Source organism: Oratosquilla oratoria, chromosome 41 (genome assembly GCF_046742065.1).
Source record: "Oratosquilla oratoria isolate Oo_2021 chromosome 41, ASM4674206v1, whole genome shotgun sequence".
Taxonomy (NCBI): Eukaryota; Metazoa; Arthropoda; class Malacostraca; order Stomatopoda; family Squillidae; genus Oratosquilla; species Oratosquilla oratoria.
In genome coordinates, this window is record NC_134817.1 from 27421123 (window position 1) to 27434696 (window position 13574).

General features: G+C 41.6%; 1 protein-coding gene across 1 annotated transcript in view; it reads right to left on the reverse strand.

Annotated features, from left to right (window-relative positions):
* Positions 1-317: 317 nt before the first annotated feature.
* Positions 318-13574, reverse strand: part of LOC143021073 (small ribosomal subunit protein mS39) — a 25597-nt gene continuing 12340 nt past the window's right edge. The window contains exons 8-15 of the mRNA XM_076178315.1: positions 13372-13491; positions 11787-11868; positions 11040-11167; positions 10610-10701; positions 10346-10454; positions 7616-7852; positions 3688-3879; positions 318-602 (exon numbers count right to left, since the gene is read on the reverse strand). Of these exons, the coding sequence (XP_076034430.1) occupies positions 441-602; positions 3688-3879; positions 7616-7852; positions 10346-10454; positions 10610-10701; positions 11040-11167; positions 11787-11868; positions 13372-13491 (1122 nt within the window). The 3' untranslated portion in view covers positions 318-440. The remainder of the gene's footprint in view (positions 603-3687; positions 3880-7615; positions 7853-10345; positions 10455-10609; positions 10702-11039; positions 11168-11786; positions 11869-13371; positions 13492-13574) is intronic.

Sequence of the window (13574 nt, forward strand, 5' to 3'; positions counted from 1 at the left end):
TTTGAGAAAAGAAAAAACAATGTTAAAAGCCTTTAGCACAATGCAAAACTAAAAGACTTGATGGTCTGTAATATTTCTCTCTCAACTTACAATTTTTTTTTTCCAGGAGCCAAGATAGGGAGGGAAGGGAGTGAATGGGAGTGGAGTATGTGGGGATGGAATGGGTGGGAGTGGTTTTTATGCCTTTGTTTTTGGCTACCTCCCTTGTAAGGGGGAAAAAGCCTTTGGTATGTGTATGTATGTCACTTAGACCTACAATAAAATAAAAGTAGAGTGATGCCTTGATAGAAAAAGGATAAACAGACTTTCAATAAGACTCAACAGTATTTATTATCCTGTACAACTGTACATAAGTTTTCCAGTATAACTCGTATTTACACCATCAACTAACAAGGAAACTATGAACATTATAGCTCTTGGGCATCATACTACATATATTTTCACTCTTCATTTCTTTTCTCAACCTGTGCAACAAGATCAGTTCCTACAATGGTGGTTAGCTTGGCTCTCTCTTGCACTGACAATGGGATTGAATTCACTAATTGCACAGCAAAGTCGCCAGCTTCAGGAAAACCAGAATCTGCAGCATACGATGTAACATTCTGAAAAAAGGTATATAAAAAAAAATTCTCTGTATTATTGCAACACTATGAGCTAAGATGAGAGGGAGGCAAGGGTGGTGGATGGGGGTATAATGGATGGGAACATGTGTGTGCATTTTGACTTGGCTACATCCCTTATGAGGGAAAAGAACCCCTTGGTCTAGATAGATAGAAAAGTATTATTACATGTAACTCTTGTATGTTTATTTATACACCAAGGGCTTTTTCCCCTTTACAAGGAAAGTAAGTCAAAAGTCAAGTACACACTCCCACCCATTTCAGTCCTACCCACAACCCTTTCTTCTCTCTCATCTTAGTTCCTCAAGGACAATGGGTCATCCCTGTATCCTGCCCACTGCCCTGGGTCAGAAGCAATGCATCAAGACACAGCACGTCTACAGGAAGCCCGCTTCACTTAATCAGTGACACCCTCTCTCCATTCCACCATGCAAACAAAGAGAAAACGGGGAGAAATCACTTCAAGCTGCATCAATATATCATTCACACTTAACTACTCCCTAGCCCCCACTCCCTTCAGTACCATCTATACACAGCCATTCTCCATTCACCCCATCTCCTGACTTCTCCCTTCCTTGCTCACAGACATTACCCTCTTCCTCAATGTCTCTTTCACCCCCATCCATCTATCCATCTCATCCTCGGTTGTCCCTTCAAGTTCGCTCCCCCTACCTCTGCCTTTTATGCCTCTTTTACCAATTTTTCTTCATTCATTCTTTCATGCATCCAAACCATCCCAATACTTATTCATCAGCCCTATATACCATCTCCTTTTTCACCCCCGCTCCCCTCCTCATTTGTCACTATCCAACCTTGTCACACCTACCATACTTCTCAGACATTTCATCTCATACACATTTAAACTTTTCCTCTCTGCTTCTCTTAAATTCCAAGTCTGCACCATACAGTGTTGTCAATACAATCACCCCTTCATATAGTCACCTCTTTGCATCAATTCCCAAATGCCTATTCCTTATGACACTTTTTAATCCCCAAGGCATTTACTTGCTTCTATCAGTCTATAATTTACTCTAACTGTCACTCCTCCCTTCACTGCCACAGGCAACCCCAGATACCTAAAGCTATCCATTTCAGCCTTTCTCTTTTAAGACTTACTTCCAACTCGCTGCCATCTCCTATCCTTGTAATCTCATCACCTTACTTTTACCCAACTTTCTCTTTCACATACCCTCCCAGACTCTGTCACTAACTACTCTTGTATTTAGTACATACATACATACATACATATACCAAGGCTTTTTCCCCCTTACAAGGGAGGTAGCCAAAAAGGGAAAGGCACAAAAACACTCCCACCCATTTCATCCCTAAATACCCTCCACACCCCTACCACCCTTCCTCTCATCTGAGCACCTCCTGGATGACGGGTCATCCCTGCACCCTGCCCACCGCCCTGGGTCAGAAGCAGTGTCGCAAGACACAGTACATCCACAGCAAGGCCGCTTCATTTAATCGGCGACCCCCCCTCTCCGTCCCCCTTTGCATATAAGGCGAGGACGGGGAGAAATCCCTTCGGGCCGCGTCAAAATTCACTCACACATACTACCCCACCCCCCACCCCCCCGCCCATTCCTCCTCATGCAGTCACAACATCATCCATATACAACCATTCTCCACTCATCTCTGTCTTCCGTCCTCTCCCTTCCTTCCTCAACAGACATTCCCCTCTTCCCCAAAGCCCCCTTCACCCCATCCATCCACCTCATCCTAGGACGTCCCCTCATGTTCACTCCCTCCACATCTGCCTTCCATACCTCTTTTACTAGTCTTTCTTCACTCATTCTTTCCATGTGTCCAAACCATCCTAATATTCTTTCATCAACCCTATCTCCCAAATCCTTTTTTACCCCTGTTCTCCTCCTCACCTCCTCATTTCTCACTCTATCCAGCCTAGTAACCCCCACCATACTTCTCAGACACCTCATCTCAAACACATTCAAACTCCTTCTCTCTTCTTCTCTTATGTTCCACGTTTCTGCCCCATACAGTGCTGTTGGCACAATCACTCCTTCATACAGTCTCCTCTTCGCATCCATTCCCAAATGTCTATTCCTCATTACACTCTTTAAACCACCAAGGCATTTACTCGCTTCTCTCAATCTACATTCTACCTCCACCTTCACTCCACCTTTTCCTGCTACACTTGCACCCAAGTATCTAAAACTATCCACTTCCTCCAGTCGCTCTCCCTTAATGTTCACTTCCAGTCTACTGCCACTTTCACCCCTTGTACATCTCATCACCTTACTTTTACCCACATTTATCTTTAGCTTTCTTCTATCACATACTCTCCCAAACTCTGCCACCAGCTTCCTCAATCCCTCCTCTGACCCTGCCACAAGCGCAGTGTCGTCCGCAAACAACAGCTGGCTCACCTCCCACTTTTCTCCATTTTCTTTAACCATCTCCAATCCCTGACCCACTACCCTAGCATTCACCTCTCGCACCACTCCATCCATGTATAAGTTGAACAGCCAGGGCGACATAACGCATCCTTGACGAAGTCCCACCTTTACTTCAAACCACTCACTCTCTCCATTTCTAATCCTAACACATGCTCTACTACTCTCATGTATTTAGTACAGATTATAAATTCATTCATCCAAAAATGCCTACACATGGATGCAAATGGTGTGTATTCATCTACAGTTACCAACACTGTAATCTACAGGAAACATTTGAAGGATGGTCAAAAATATTTTTCTGCAGATGCATTGATTTGCAGAGTAAAAGTCTGTCTCTGTCTGTATATTTCTGTCTGTCTGTCTGTCTCTCTCCTATACAAAAAAGTTCTGAGACTATGAATTACTTGATCAATTTAGTGGAAGATCTACCACTAAACTAATGAAACTTAGACTTCAGGGCTCTAATCCTGGGTAAGTAATGGTGAAGCAATTTCTTTCTCTATTGTAAAGGGGTCCCCATAACAGTTCAAAGTTCAGGGTCATAAAAACATAGGTCTCCCTCTGGATTGACTGCTTGCATGTGAATCTAAGTAAATTAAATTCCAACACAATGTTAGAATAAAACTTCAAGAAGGTTAACTTACCAGGGCCATTTTAGCATCTCTGTGTTCAAATGCTGATGTAAGAAGTACCTGAAGAGCGCCGAGAGGTAAAACTCCAACCACAATGTTTGGTATACTCATTACCTCATTCATTACTACCACTGCTTTCTTGTAGTTGTTGCACCTGACTAACACAGATAACACATCCCCAAGCATCTTGCCAGTCCAAGTAATCTGTAAACAAACAATTAATCCCTAGAGAAATATTTAAAACCTAATGAACTCTATCTATATAGCAATAGTTCTTTCCCCCTTATAAGGAGGGTAGCTAAGTCAGAAGCATGTGCCTATTTCCATCCATTTCACTCCCACCACTTGTTCCACCCTCCCATCTCAGCTCCTCATTGATGAGGGATCATCCTTGCATCCTCCAACTGCCCTGGGTCAAATGCAATGCAGTAAGACACAGTACATCCACAGCAAGGTTGCTTCATTTAATAGGCAACCCCCCTCTCCATCCCCTCATGCAGAAAAAGAGAAGACATTGAGAAATTCCTTCAGGCTGCATCAAAATATTCACATATAAGCACCCCTACTGCCCCCATTCCTCCCTTTCTTACATAACAGTATCATTGGTGCACAGTCATTTTCCATTCATCCCTATCTCCTACCTTCTCCCTTCCTTCCTCACAGATATTCTGCTCTTGCTCAATGCCCCTTCCACCCCATACATTCATCTCATTTTTGGTCATCCCCTCAAGTTCACTCCATCATCCTCTGCCTTCCACATTCTTACTAATCTTCACTCATGGTTTCCATGTGTCCAAACCATCCCAATACTTTTTCATCAGTCCTACATACCATCTCCTTTTCCACTCCCACTCTCCTCCTCATTTCATTTTTCACTCTATCCAACCTAATAACCTCTTCCATACTTCTCAGATATTTCATCTCAAACACCTTTAACTTTTCCTCTCTGCTTCTCTTAAATTCCATGTCTCTGCCCTATACAATACCATTGGCACAATTATCCCTTCACACAACCTCCTCTTTGCATCCATTCCCAGTTACCTATTTCTCATAACACTTTTTAATCCCCCAAGGTATTTACTTGCTTCTCTCAATCTAAAATTTACCTTCACCCCAATTCCTCCCTTTCCTTCCATATGCAACCCCAAATACCTAAAGCTATCCACTTCCTTCAGCCTCTCTTCTCTTTGGCTTCCAACTCACTGCCATCCTCTACCCTTGTACATATCATCACCTTGCTTTTACCCACATTCACCTCCAACTTTCTCCTATCACATACCTTTCCAAATTCCATCATTAACCCCCTTACTCCCTCCTCTGATCCTGCCACAAGTGTAGTGTCATCAGCAAACAACTGGCTTACCTTCCACTTTCTCCATTTTTTTAACACCCCTACACCTTACCCTCACCTTTACCTCCCACACCACTATGTCCATGTATACACTGAACAGCCATGGTGATATGACACAGCCCTGATGAAGCCCCACCTTTACCTCAAACAACTTTCCATTCTAGTACAGGCTCTGTTATTCTCATAAAAGCTCCTGACTGCCCTTAAAACCTTTCCCCAAGTCCCATATATCTGCAAAACCTCACACAGTGCGTTCCTATCATAATCCTTTTCCAAATCTATAAAGGGCCAAAAAACATCCTTACCTTTTCCTAAAGCTTTTTCACCTATCTGCCTTATTGCAAAAATCTGATCCACTCAACCCCTACCTTTCCTAAACCCACACTGTTCCTCACCAATTACTCCATTCAGTTCCTTTCCTAATCCACTCAATCAAAGCCCTCCCATAAGTCTTCCTAACTACACTCAACAAATGAATCCCTCTAAAACTACTACACTCACATGTCCCCTTTTCCCTTGTAAAGCAGAACTATACACGCACTTCTCCAGTCTTATGACACTCTATCCTCCCTTAGACACACATTCAACAACCTCATCAGCCAGTCCTCTATTACTGTACCTCCCTTCTTCAGACATTCTGCATGACACCCATCTAATCCAGGAGCCTTACCTGTTCTCATAATTTTCAAAGCTACCTATAAATACACACATATACCAAGGCTTTTTTCCCCTTACAAGACAGGTAGCCAAAAAGAATAAGGCATAAAACCATTCCCACCCATTCCATCCCTAAATACACTCCACCCCCCTCCACCCTCCCTCTTATCTTAGCACCTCCTGGATGACAGGTCATCCCTGCACCCTGTCCACTGCCCTGGGTCAGAGGCAGTGTCGTAAGACACAGCACATCCACAGCAAGGCCGCTTCATTATATCGACAACACCCCCTCTCCGTCCCCCCCATGCAGAAAAGGAGAAGACGGGGAGAAATCCCTTCAGGCTGCGTCAAATTTTTCTCACACATACTACCTCATCCCCCATCCATTCCACCTCATGCATCACAGCATCATCCATATACAACTATTCTCCATTCACCCGTCTTCTGTCCTCTCCCGTCCTTCTTCAACAGACATTCCCCTCTTCCCAAAAGCCCCTTCACCCCATCCATCCATCTCATCCTAGGATACTCCCTTATGTCCACTTCCTCCACATCTGTCTTCCATACCTCTTTTACTAGTCTTTCTTCACTCATTCTCTCCATGTGTCCAAACCATCCTAATACTCTTTCATCAATCCTATCTCCCAACTCCCTTACCACCCCTGTTTTCCTCCTCACCTCCTTATTTCTCACTCTATCTAGCCTAGTAACCCCCATCATACTTCTCAGACACCTCATCTCAAACACATTCAAACTCCTTCTCTCTTCCTCTCTTATGTTCCATGTTTCTTCCCCATACAGTGCTACCTATACCTCATTTTTTCTTATTTCTCCTCCATTTTCCTCTCTCATCACCGTCATTTCCTTTGTGCCTTCCACTGAACCAGCCCCTCCCTATCCTCCTCCACATTCAACAGCTCTTTAAAATACTCTGCCCATCTTCCCCTTACCACCTCCTCTTCTGTCAAGATCTGTCCATCCGTGCCTTTACCTTTTCTTCTCTACTTGACTTACTTTCCCTTTCTCTCTTTATATTTTATAGTGTGAGTAGTGTGATGAATCATCCATTTGGCAGCCGATGCTGCGTGTGAGAAATTAAGTCATACTGATGTGGTTATGAGTTGGGGGGAATAGCATAATGGAGGGACAGCTGCAGAATAATAAAGTAGCATCATTTCTCTATGAATTGAGATTTCCTCTATCGCAGACAAAATGATGTGTGGCTCTGATCTATAGGGTCACCCCATATGGACCCTAAAGTATCAACTGCATGCTACCGAGCAGATTTTAACCTTGCAATAACATGCAGCCAAATACATACATACCGACAAGCCTTTCCCCCTTTACAAGCGAGTGGCTGAGTCAAAGCATATACCTATCCAATTCACTCTTAAACTAGTGCCTTATAAACCTTGATCTATAATTACTAAAGTGTCAGGAGTTACACCTTCACTTCATCTATTAAGGAGATCAGTTCACAATTGCCTGCCCTCCCTTTTTTTTTGCAAGCTGGTGATGTCAAAACCAACCCAGGTTCTTCCAAATACCCTAGCTACACTAGACCCATTACACATGCATACATTGCTTATTAGAGCAACAACTGTCCCTCTTTGTGCCACTTAGATTGCACCACATTTATTAACACAAAACAATACACAATGAACTGAACCAGCTGCCTAAAAAGATTGTAACCCTCTTCCAAAAATGCCCCAACACAAAACAAATAATCTAAACATAAATCTTAACGGGATTTGAACTAAAGATTGTGTTTGTGTATTCACTTTCATAATACTCCAGTCATTACTTGCCCTGTGAAGTGGCTTAGCATGGCCACTCACAACTGGTTTCTCATCTCCAGAAACATTCACTACAGTTCACCTGGCCACTACACTCCGTGTGCACCATTTACAACCTTAATTTCTAATACACTACCTTGTTATAGCGAAATTCATCTTGTCCTTGAATGCGGGTCCAAATATCCCACACAACTGTAGACAACTGCTCAGTTAAGGTTGGGTTGTCTTGGATAGGAAGATCTTGCATAGCCACACCAGAGAGAACTGCAGTCACTAGCCGTTCCCTATTAACATGATCAAACATGATCATGTCAGACCAAAGACGTGGTAGGTACTCAGGAGTTCCATGTACTTTAGTTGCCTTGACCATTTCCTAAAGGAAAAAAAGAAGTTACTAATTTGATTACCAATTATCCATTCACTATTCTAGTACTAATGACTGTAGCCTCAACTTACATGAACTGCAAATCTATAGCTCCCCAAATAATTAACAACAACCCCCAGGCCTTCCCACTGGACTACAATCTGCACTGTATTGCCATGGGTCTATTTTTATGTAGCAGGCTAGAAGGAAGGGAATTTGTTGCTGTTGTTGTTGCACCTTGGACTGTCTAGCCAAGCAGTCCCATCTCCCTGAGGAACACCATGGCTGAAATGGGATTTTCCCACAAATCCTTTATAGAATGTATATTGTGTTGTTGGTGTGCATGACTGTGTACAATGCAGTCTTCCATAATGTGTTGTATAGTATGGGGTGAAGTGTTGCATCCTGGACAGTTATCTGCAATGCAGTCATCCAGCCTCTTCTGGTAGCTTAGAAGGGCTGGATGGTGGCTGCACTGCAGTCTGGCCAGGTGGATTCTGTCCTTTTGGGGGAGAGAGGATTCAGAGGAATGGATATATGGGAGTTTGGCATGCAGCCATGTATTGTCTTTCAATTTGCTGACGGAGCAGTGAGTGTCTGTTGGTTGTGGAGGAAGAGAGGAGAATATCTGTGTGTGATATAGGTATTTAGGTGTTGTTTTGATGTTTCTTGGCATGTCTGGGTGTTCTGCTATGTAATGCAGTGGGTGTGTTGTGCTTGTGGAGGCTGCAAGAAGTGTTTGTGTGCCTCTCATGTCAAGGTGATCCTTGACTTTGAGGACTTTCATTTCATGGTGTAAATGGTCTGTAGATGTTGTATTTGTGAAGCATGTAACTGTCTCTAAGGCTTTGATTTGTATGGTCTGCAGGGTGTTGAAATGTATCTTAGTGAGACTAGGGGCCCATGTGGGGCTCACATAATTCATCACTGAGGGTATGCTTTGTATTACTTTAGTAATATTTTCTTTGTTTTGCCAAAATGTTGTTCCTACAATTGATTTAAGCTTGTCAAGTCTAGGTGTGCATTTACTTTTTATTTTTGTGATGTGTTGTTTGATTGATATGGATGTATCATATGTTATACCAAGAATCTTGGGTGTATGTGTGTGGCATGATATAGAGAGGTGTGGTATGTATTTGTGTTCCACTGTCCAACAGGTGAGAAGTGTGGCTGTAGATTTGGTTGGGGCTATTTTGAGTCTACTTATAGTGAACCACATGTTGAGTGTGTCGAGGTATGGATGTAGTATTTCTGCGGCTTTGTCTGCTTGTAATTGTTATGTCATCTGCATAAGAATAAAAATTGTATTTCTGAGGTGTCAGGTGTGGGTATATCGGGCATGTAAAGATTAAAGAGTGTTGGGGATGGAAATGAACCCTGTGGTACTCTATTCTTAAAGTTTCTGGTGTGCAATGATTGGTCATTATATGATACATAGGCATTTATACCTGGCAGATAATTGGCCAGGCATCTTTTGGTGTAATTCTACATGTCTGTTGTTTTTGGGTATCCCAGATTATGACACCTTGGGTTACTGTAAGAGGTCCTCCACCTCTAATATGTTGTGTTCATGCCTATGTGTTATATGTGCAGAGGCATGGAACATAAGAAAGGATGAGATGAAGAATTTAAATGTATTTGAGATGAAATGTCTGAGAAGTATGGTGGGGGTTACAAGGTTAGATAGAGTGAGAAACAAGGTGAGTAGGAGAGTTGGGGTGGAAAAGGAGATAGGAAATAGGGCTGATGAAAGTATGTGGATGGTTTGCATAAATGGAAAGAATGAATGAAGAAAGATTAGTAAAAGAGGTGTGGAAGGCAGAGGTGGATGGAGTGAACATGAGGGGACAACTGAGGTTGAGATGGATGGATGGGGTAAAAGGGGCACTGAGCAAGAGGGGACTGTCTGTTGAGGAAGGGAGAAGGCAGAAAATAGGGGTGAGTGGAGAATGACTGTGTATGGATGATACTGTGATGCATGGAAGGAAGTGGTTGGGGGATGGGTGGTTTAGGGAGTGGTTATTATGTGAATGATATTTTGACACATCCTGAAGGGCTTTCTCTCCATCTTCATTGTCACTGCATGAGGGGATGGAAAGGGGGTTGCTGATTAAATGAAGTAGCCTTGCTGTGAATGTGTTGCATCTTGATGCAGAGATGACCCGTCAAGCAGGAGGAGCCAAGATGAGAGGGAGGGAGGGAGGGAAGGAGGGAGGGTGGTGAATGGGGAGGAAATGGGTGGGAGTGGAATTTTGCCATTTGACTTTGGCTACCTCCCACTTAAGAGGGAAAAAGCCCTTGTTATATGTATGTCTATGTGCTGCCAGTGCTGTGCAGTCTGTGAAGATGTGTAGAACTATACATGAGGCATCCTATAACTTGCCCATAAACAATTTGCTAATAGTTTACTTTCACAAAATATAATACTATACATTATCAACACTGCATGAAAGTTCACACATATAATCATACACATTATAAGACAGAAAGTTAGGAACTAACCTCCATGATTCCAGGTTCTGGAGTATAAATGTTGGGCACTAGCTCATCATACAAATTCATTATGTTTTCAATTGTTTCTACTGCACAAGCAAGAGCAAAATAGTGCCGACTGCAATGGCAAGAAATAGTTCATATAAAACATCACATTTCATCAACCAAAATTATAAAAATAAATAAATAAGCATGCAAGTGCCTTTAATACTTGAGGTATTAGAAGACCTATCTCAGAGGTTATATCAATTCTTACTGTTTACGCAAACTCACTAGTAGATGGATTCCTTGTAAGAGTCTCCAATTAATTTATAATTACTGCCTGTATGGAGAAGTTGATCCAGTTGTTGTGCAACAGACATATCCTGGAAAATATAAAAAGTAGTATAAATACGTGGTTACATGGCACAATCTTGGGCTTCACATAAGGTTCTCCACTAAGGTGGTTGCTGTTTGCAGTACATTTTGCTCGGCTACAATATACTAATCTTAATACATCACAAGAGATTATAATTATTGTTGTCCAAATTTGACTGCAGTACCACCACATGCTAATACTGGTCCCTCCATGCCATAAAAGCCAGTGTCACTAGAATGATTCATTAATCATTACTAAGGAAGTAAACCATGTCTCAGAAAAGAAATTCATTCTTGTTAATAAAGAATATTTGCATAGGTTCCTCTGCACATGATGGCAACTTACTTGCAAATGGTTTCGGCAGACATCCATTGCAGTTACGAAAAAGAATGTGTCCTTTGGATGCTGGATGGTAAATTCTTTATCTTTTATGTGATCCAGTATATCCAACAAAATATGGTTCACTGGACCCCCTGAAAATTAAAACTATCCATGAGTGGAAGCATAGAGAGAAGAGAAGAAAGACAAAAAATATATACAAATAAATAATATAAAAATAATGAATAAATAAATAAATAAAATTATATGACATAAATTTCTTGCAAGCTCAACTGACTTACTTCTGCAAAACACAAATTAGAGATGCCTGTACATGATGTCAATGTTTACCAAGATGAGGAGAAACTTGCCTCCCAAGAGTCAAACTATTAACCCTTCAGATTAACCCAGTACTAAAACAGTAACAACACAAATGCCTTGACAACAAACACCAAGTGCCCAAAATATAATCATCACTAAGAAAATAAAGAACATGTTATCTAACGCTCCTGCACTCAAGCACTCTGGATGTATGTACCATTTACAAATTAAAGCACGTTCAATGCCCCTCCCCTCTCAGCATAACATTGATGAAAGGTCATCCATGTCCCCATACTGCTAAGATTAGGGCAATGCAGTAATGCTCAGCTCATCTACAGCAGGATCTGAGAAATTGAGCTGGTTTACCCTTCACCCCTTCAGCATTTGGTAACTCCCTTACCTCCTCATCTACTAAACAACTTAAAGATAGAAAAACAAATCCAAGATTCTTACTCTCTCTGCAGTGAATAATAAGAAGATAATAATATGTCACTAAGGAGGGCTCCATACCAAGTCGTGTGAATTCCTTCAGTACCTGTAAAATATAGGTTACAAATAAATAACTCAATAAAAATTATATAGGTACAAATTCTCACAAACATGACAATATATTTTTGAATGACCAAACAAAATATTCATCTATAAAGTCAGCAACCTTAATTCTTTTGTTTCATCAATTACCACACTGTAAGGTGGCTAGATGTAAATGGTATTGCGAGAGCTTAACCCCTTCCATACGGTGCCGCACACGTAGGCGTCATGGACTTAGATCTCGGTGGCAGCAACCAATGCCAGCCATACGACGTGTCGTAATAATACTCGCATCATAAAATATAGTCACCGCTTATATCGATCGTTCTCTCTTCACCCGTGAATTTTGATAACCATAGAAAATGCGATTACAAAAGAATTAGAAAGAATGTCATTATGGAGGGGCGACTACAATAAATATAATCAAGACGCCGATATGGCAGCCTCGCGAATACACTCGCTCCCCATGACGCCTACATGTGCGGCACCGTATGGAAGGGGTTAAGAGCATAGGACTGTGTGCCAATACTAACATCACACACTGATTCAAAAAGATTTGACCTGTCAACTGCTAGGTTCTCCTCTCCAGACATAGGTACTCAACTCTGCTCTGCCATTATGTTGTGATATCCTAAATATCATCTTAAAATATATGTACAAAAGACCTTTTCCTCCCTCATAAAGTGGGTGGCCACAACAAAACACCCACCCATTTCATACATGTTAAAACCCATTCAATGACACTCCCATCCCAGCATCTTGAAGATGAAGGGCAAAGGAGTACAGCACAGCACTTCAATGGCAAGGCCCAACAGACAAAACTTGTTTATCTCTATTGCTTCATCATATGACAACCTCCCTCTTCATCTACCCAAAATAATTGAAAAAAATTGATCATTTTACTATAAAACAAAAATAACTTATATGAAAAAATAAGCTCATAAAAGTTACTGGATTCAAATTGAGTATGGAATATGGTCATGCACCCTCTGTGTAACTGGTATCTAAAACTTTATTTTGTTTTGAATGCTGTGTGCTCTGACTGAACCAAATGTGATGAGAGTGAAAAAGGCATTTCATCAGCAATAATCAGTGATTCTATTCCTAAGGGTCAATATCATATTGAAGAGGGACTCAGAAATGGGAAAGGAGAGATCGGAGGGTAGCAAAACAGAGGGGTAGTAGAAAATTAAAGTGATCAGCACTTTTCTGATTGAAGATTAGTCTCCAATCATAAGGGAATGGTGTGTGAATTTGTTCCATATCACTAAAGTCCCTAAACTACTGATTGAATTAAATTTGTCACCAAGACCTCATATGGGGAAGAAAAAAATATGGTAATGTGCCTCTACCACACCTTGCCACCTAGCTTTGCAATAGAAAATAACAGCCAATGGGATGTTTAGTTTGTTGGGTAGGAAGGGTGGTGGGGAGTTGGCTTGTTATCGTCTTTGGGCAATAGAAAAATGAAAATGACAGAACCACAGGCACAGTTCTTCTGCCATACCTTCAGGGACATTTCACGAGACTTCCTCCAACTACCCATCTGTGACAAGACTTCAAGGACACTGTTCAAGGTGCCCAAGTTTGGAGAAAAGCCTTCTGACTCCATTGAACTTAACAACTCCTGAAAGTGTGAATGATTAAAACCAAGTTAGTAACACAGGCAATTTCTTTTTTCCTATATCTTAGATATTAAGGATAATAAAA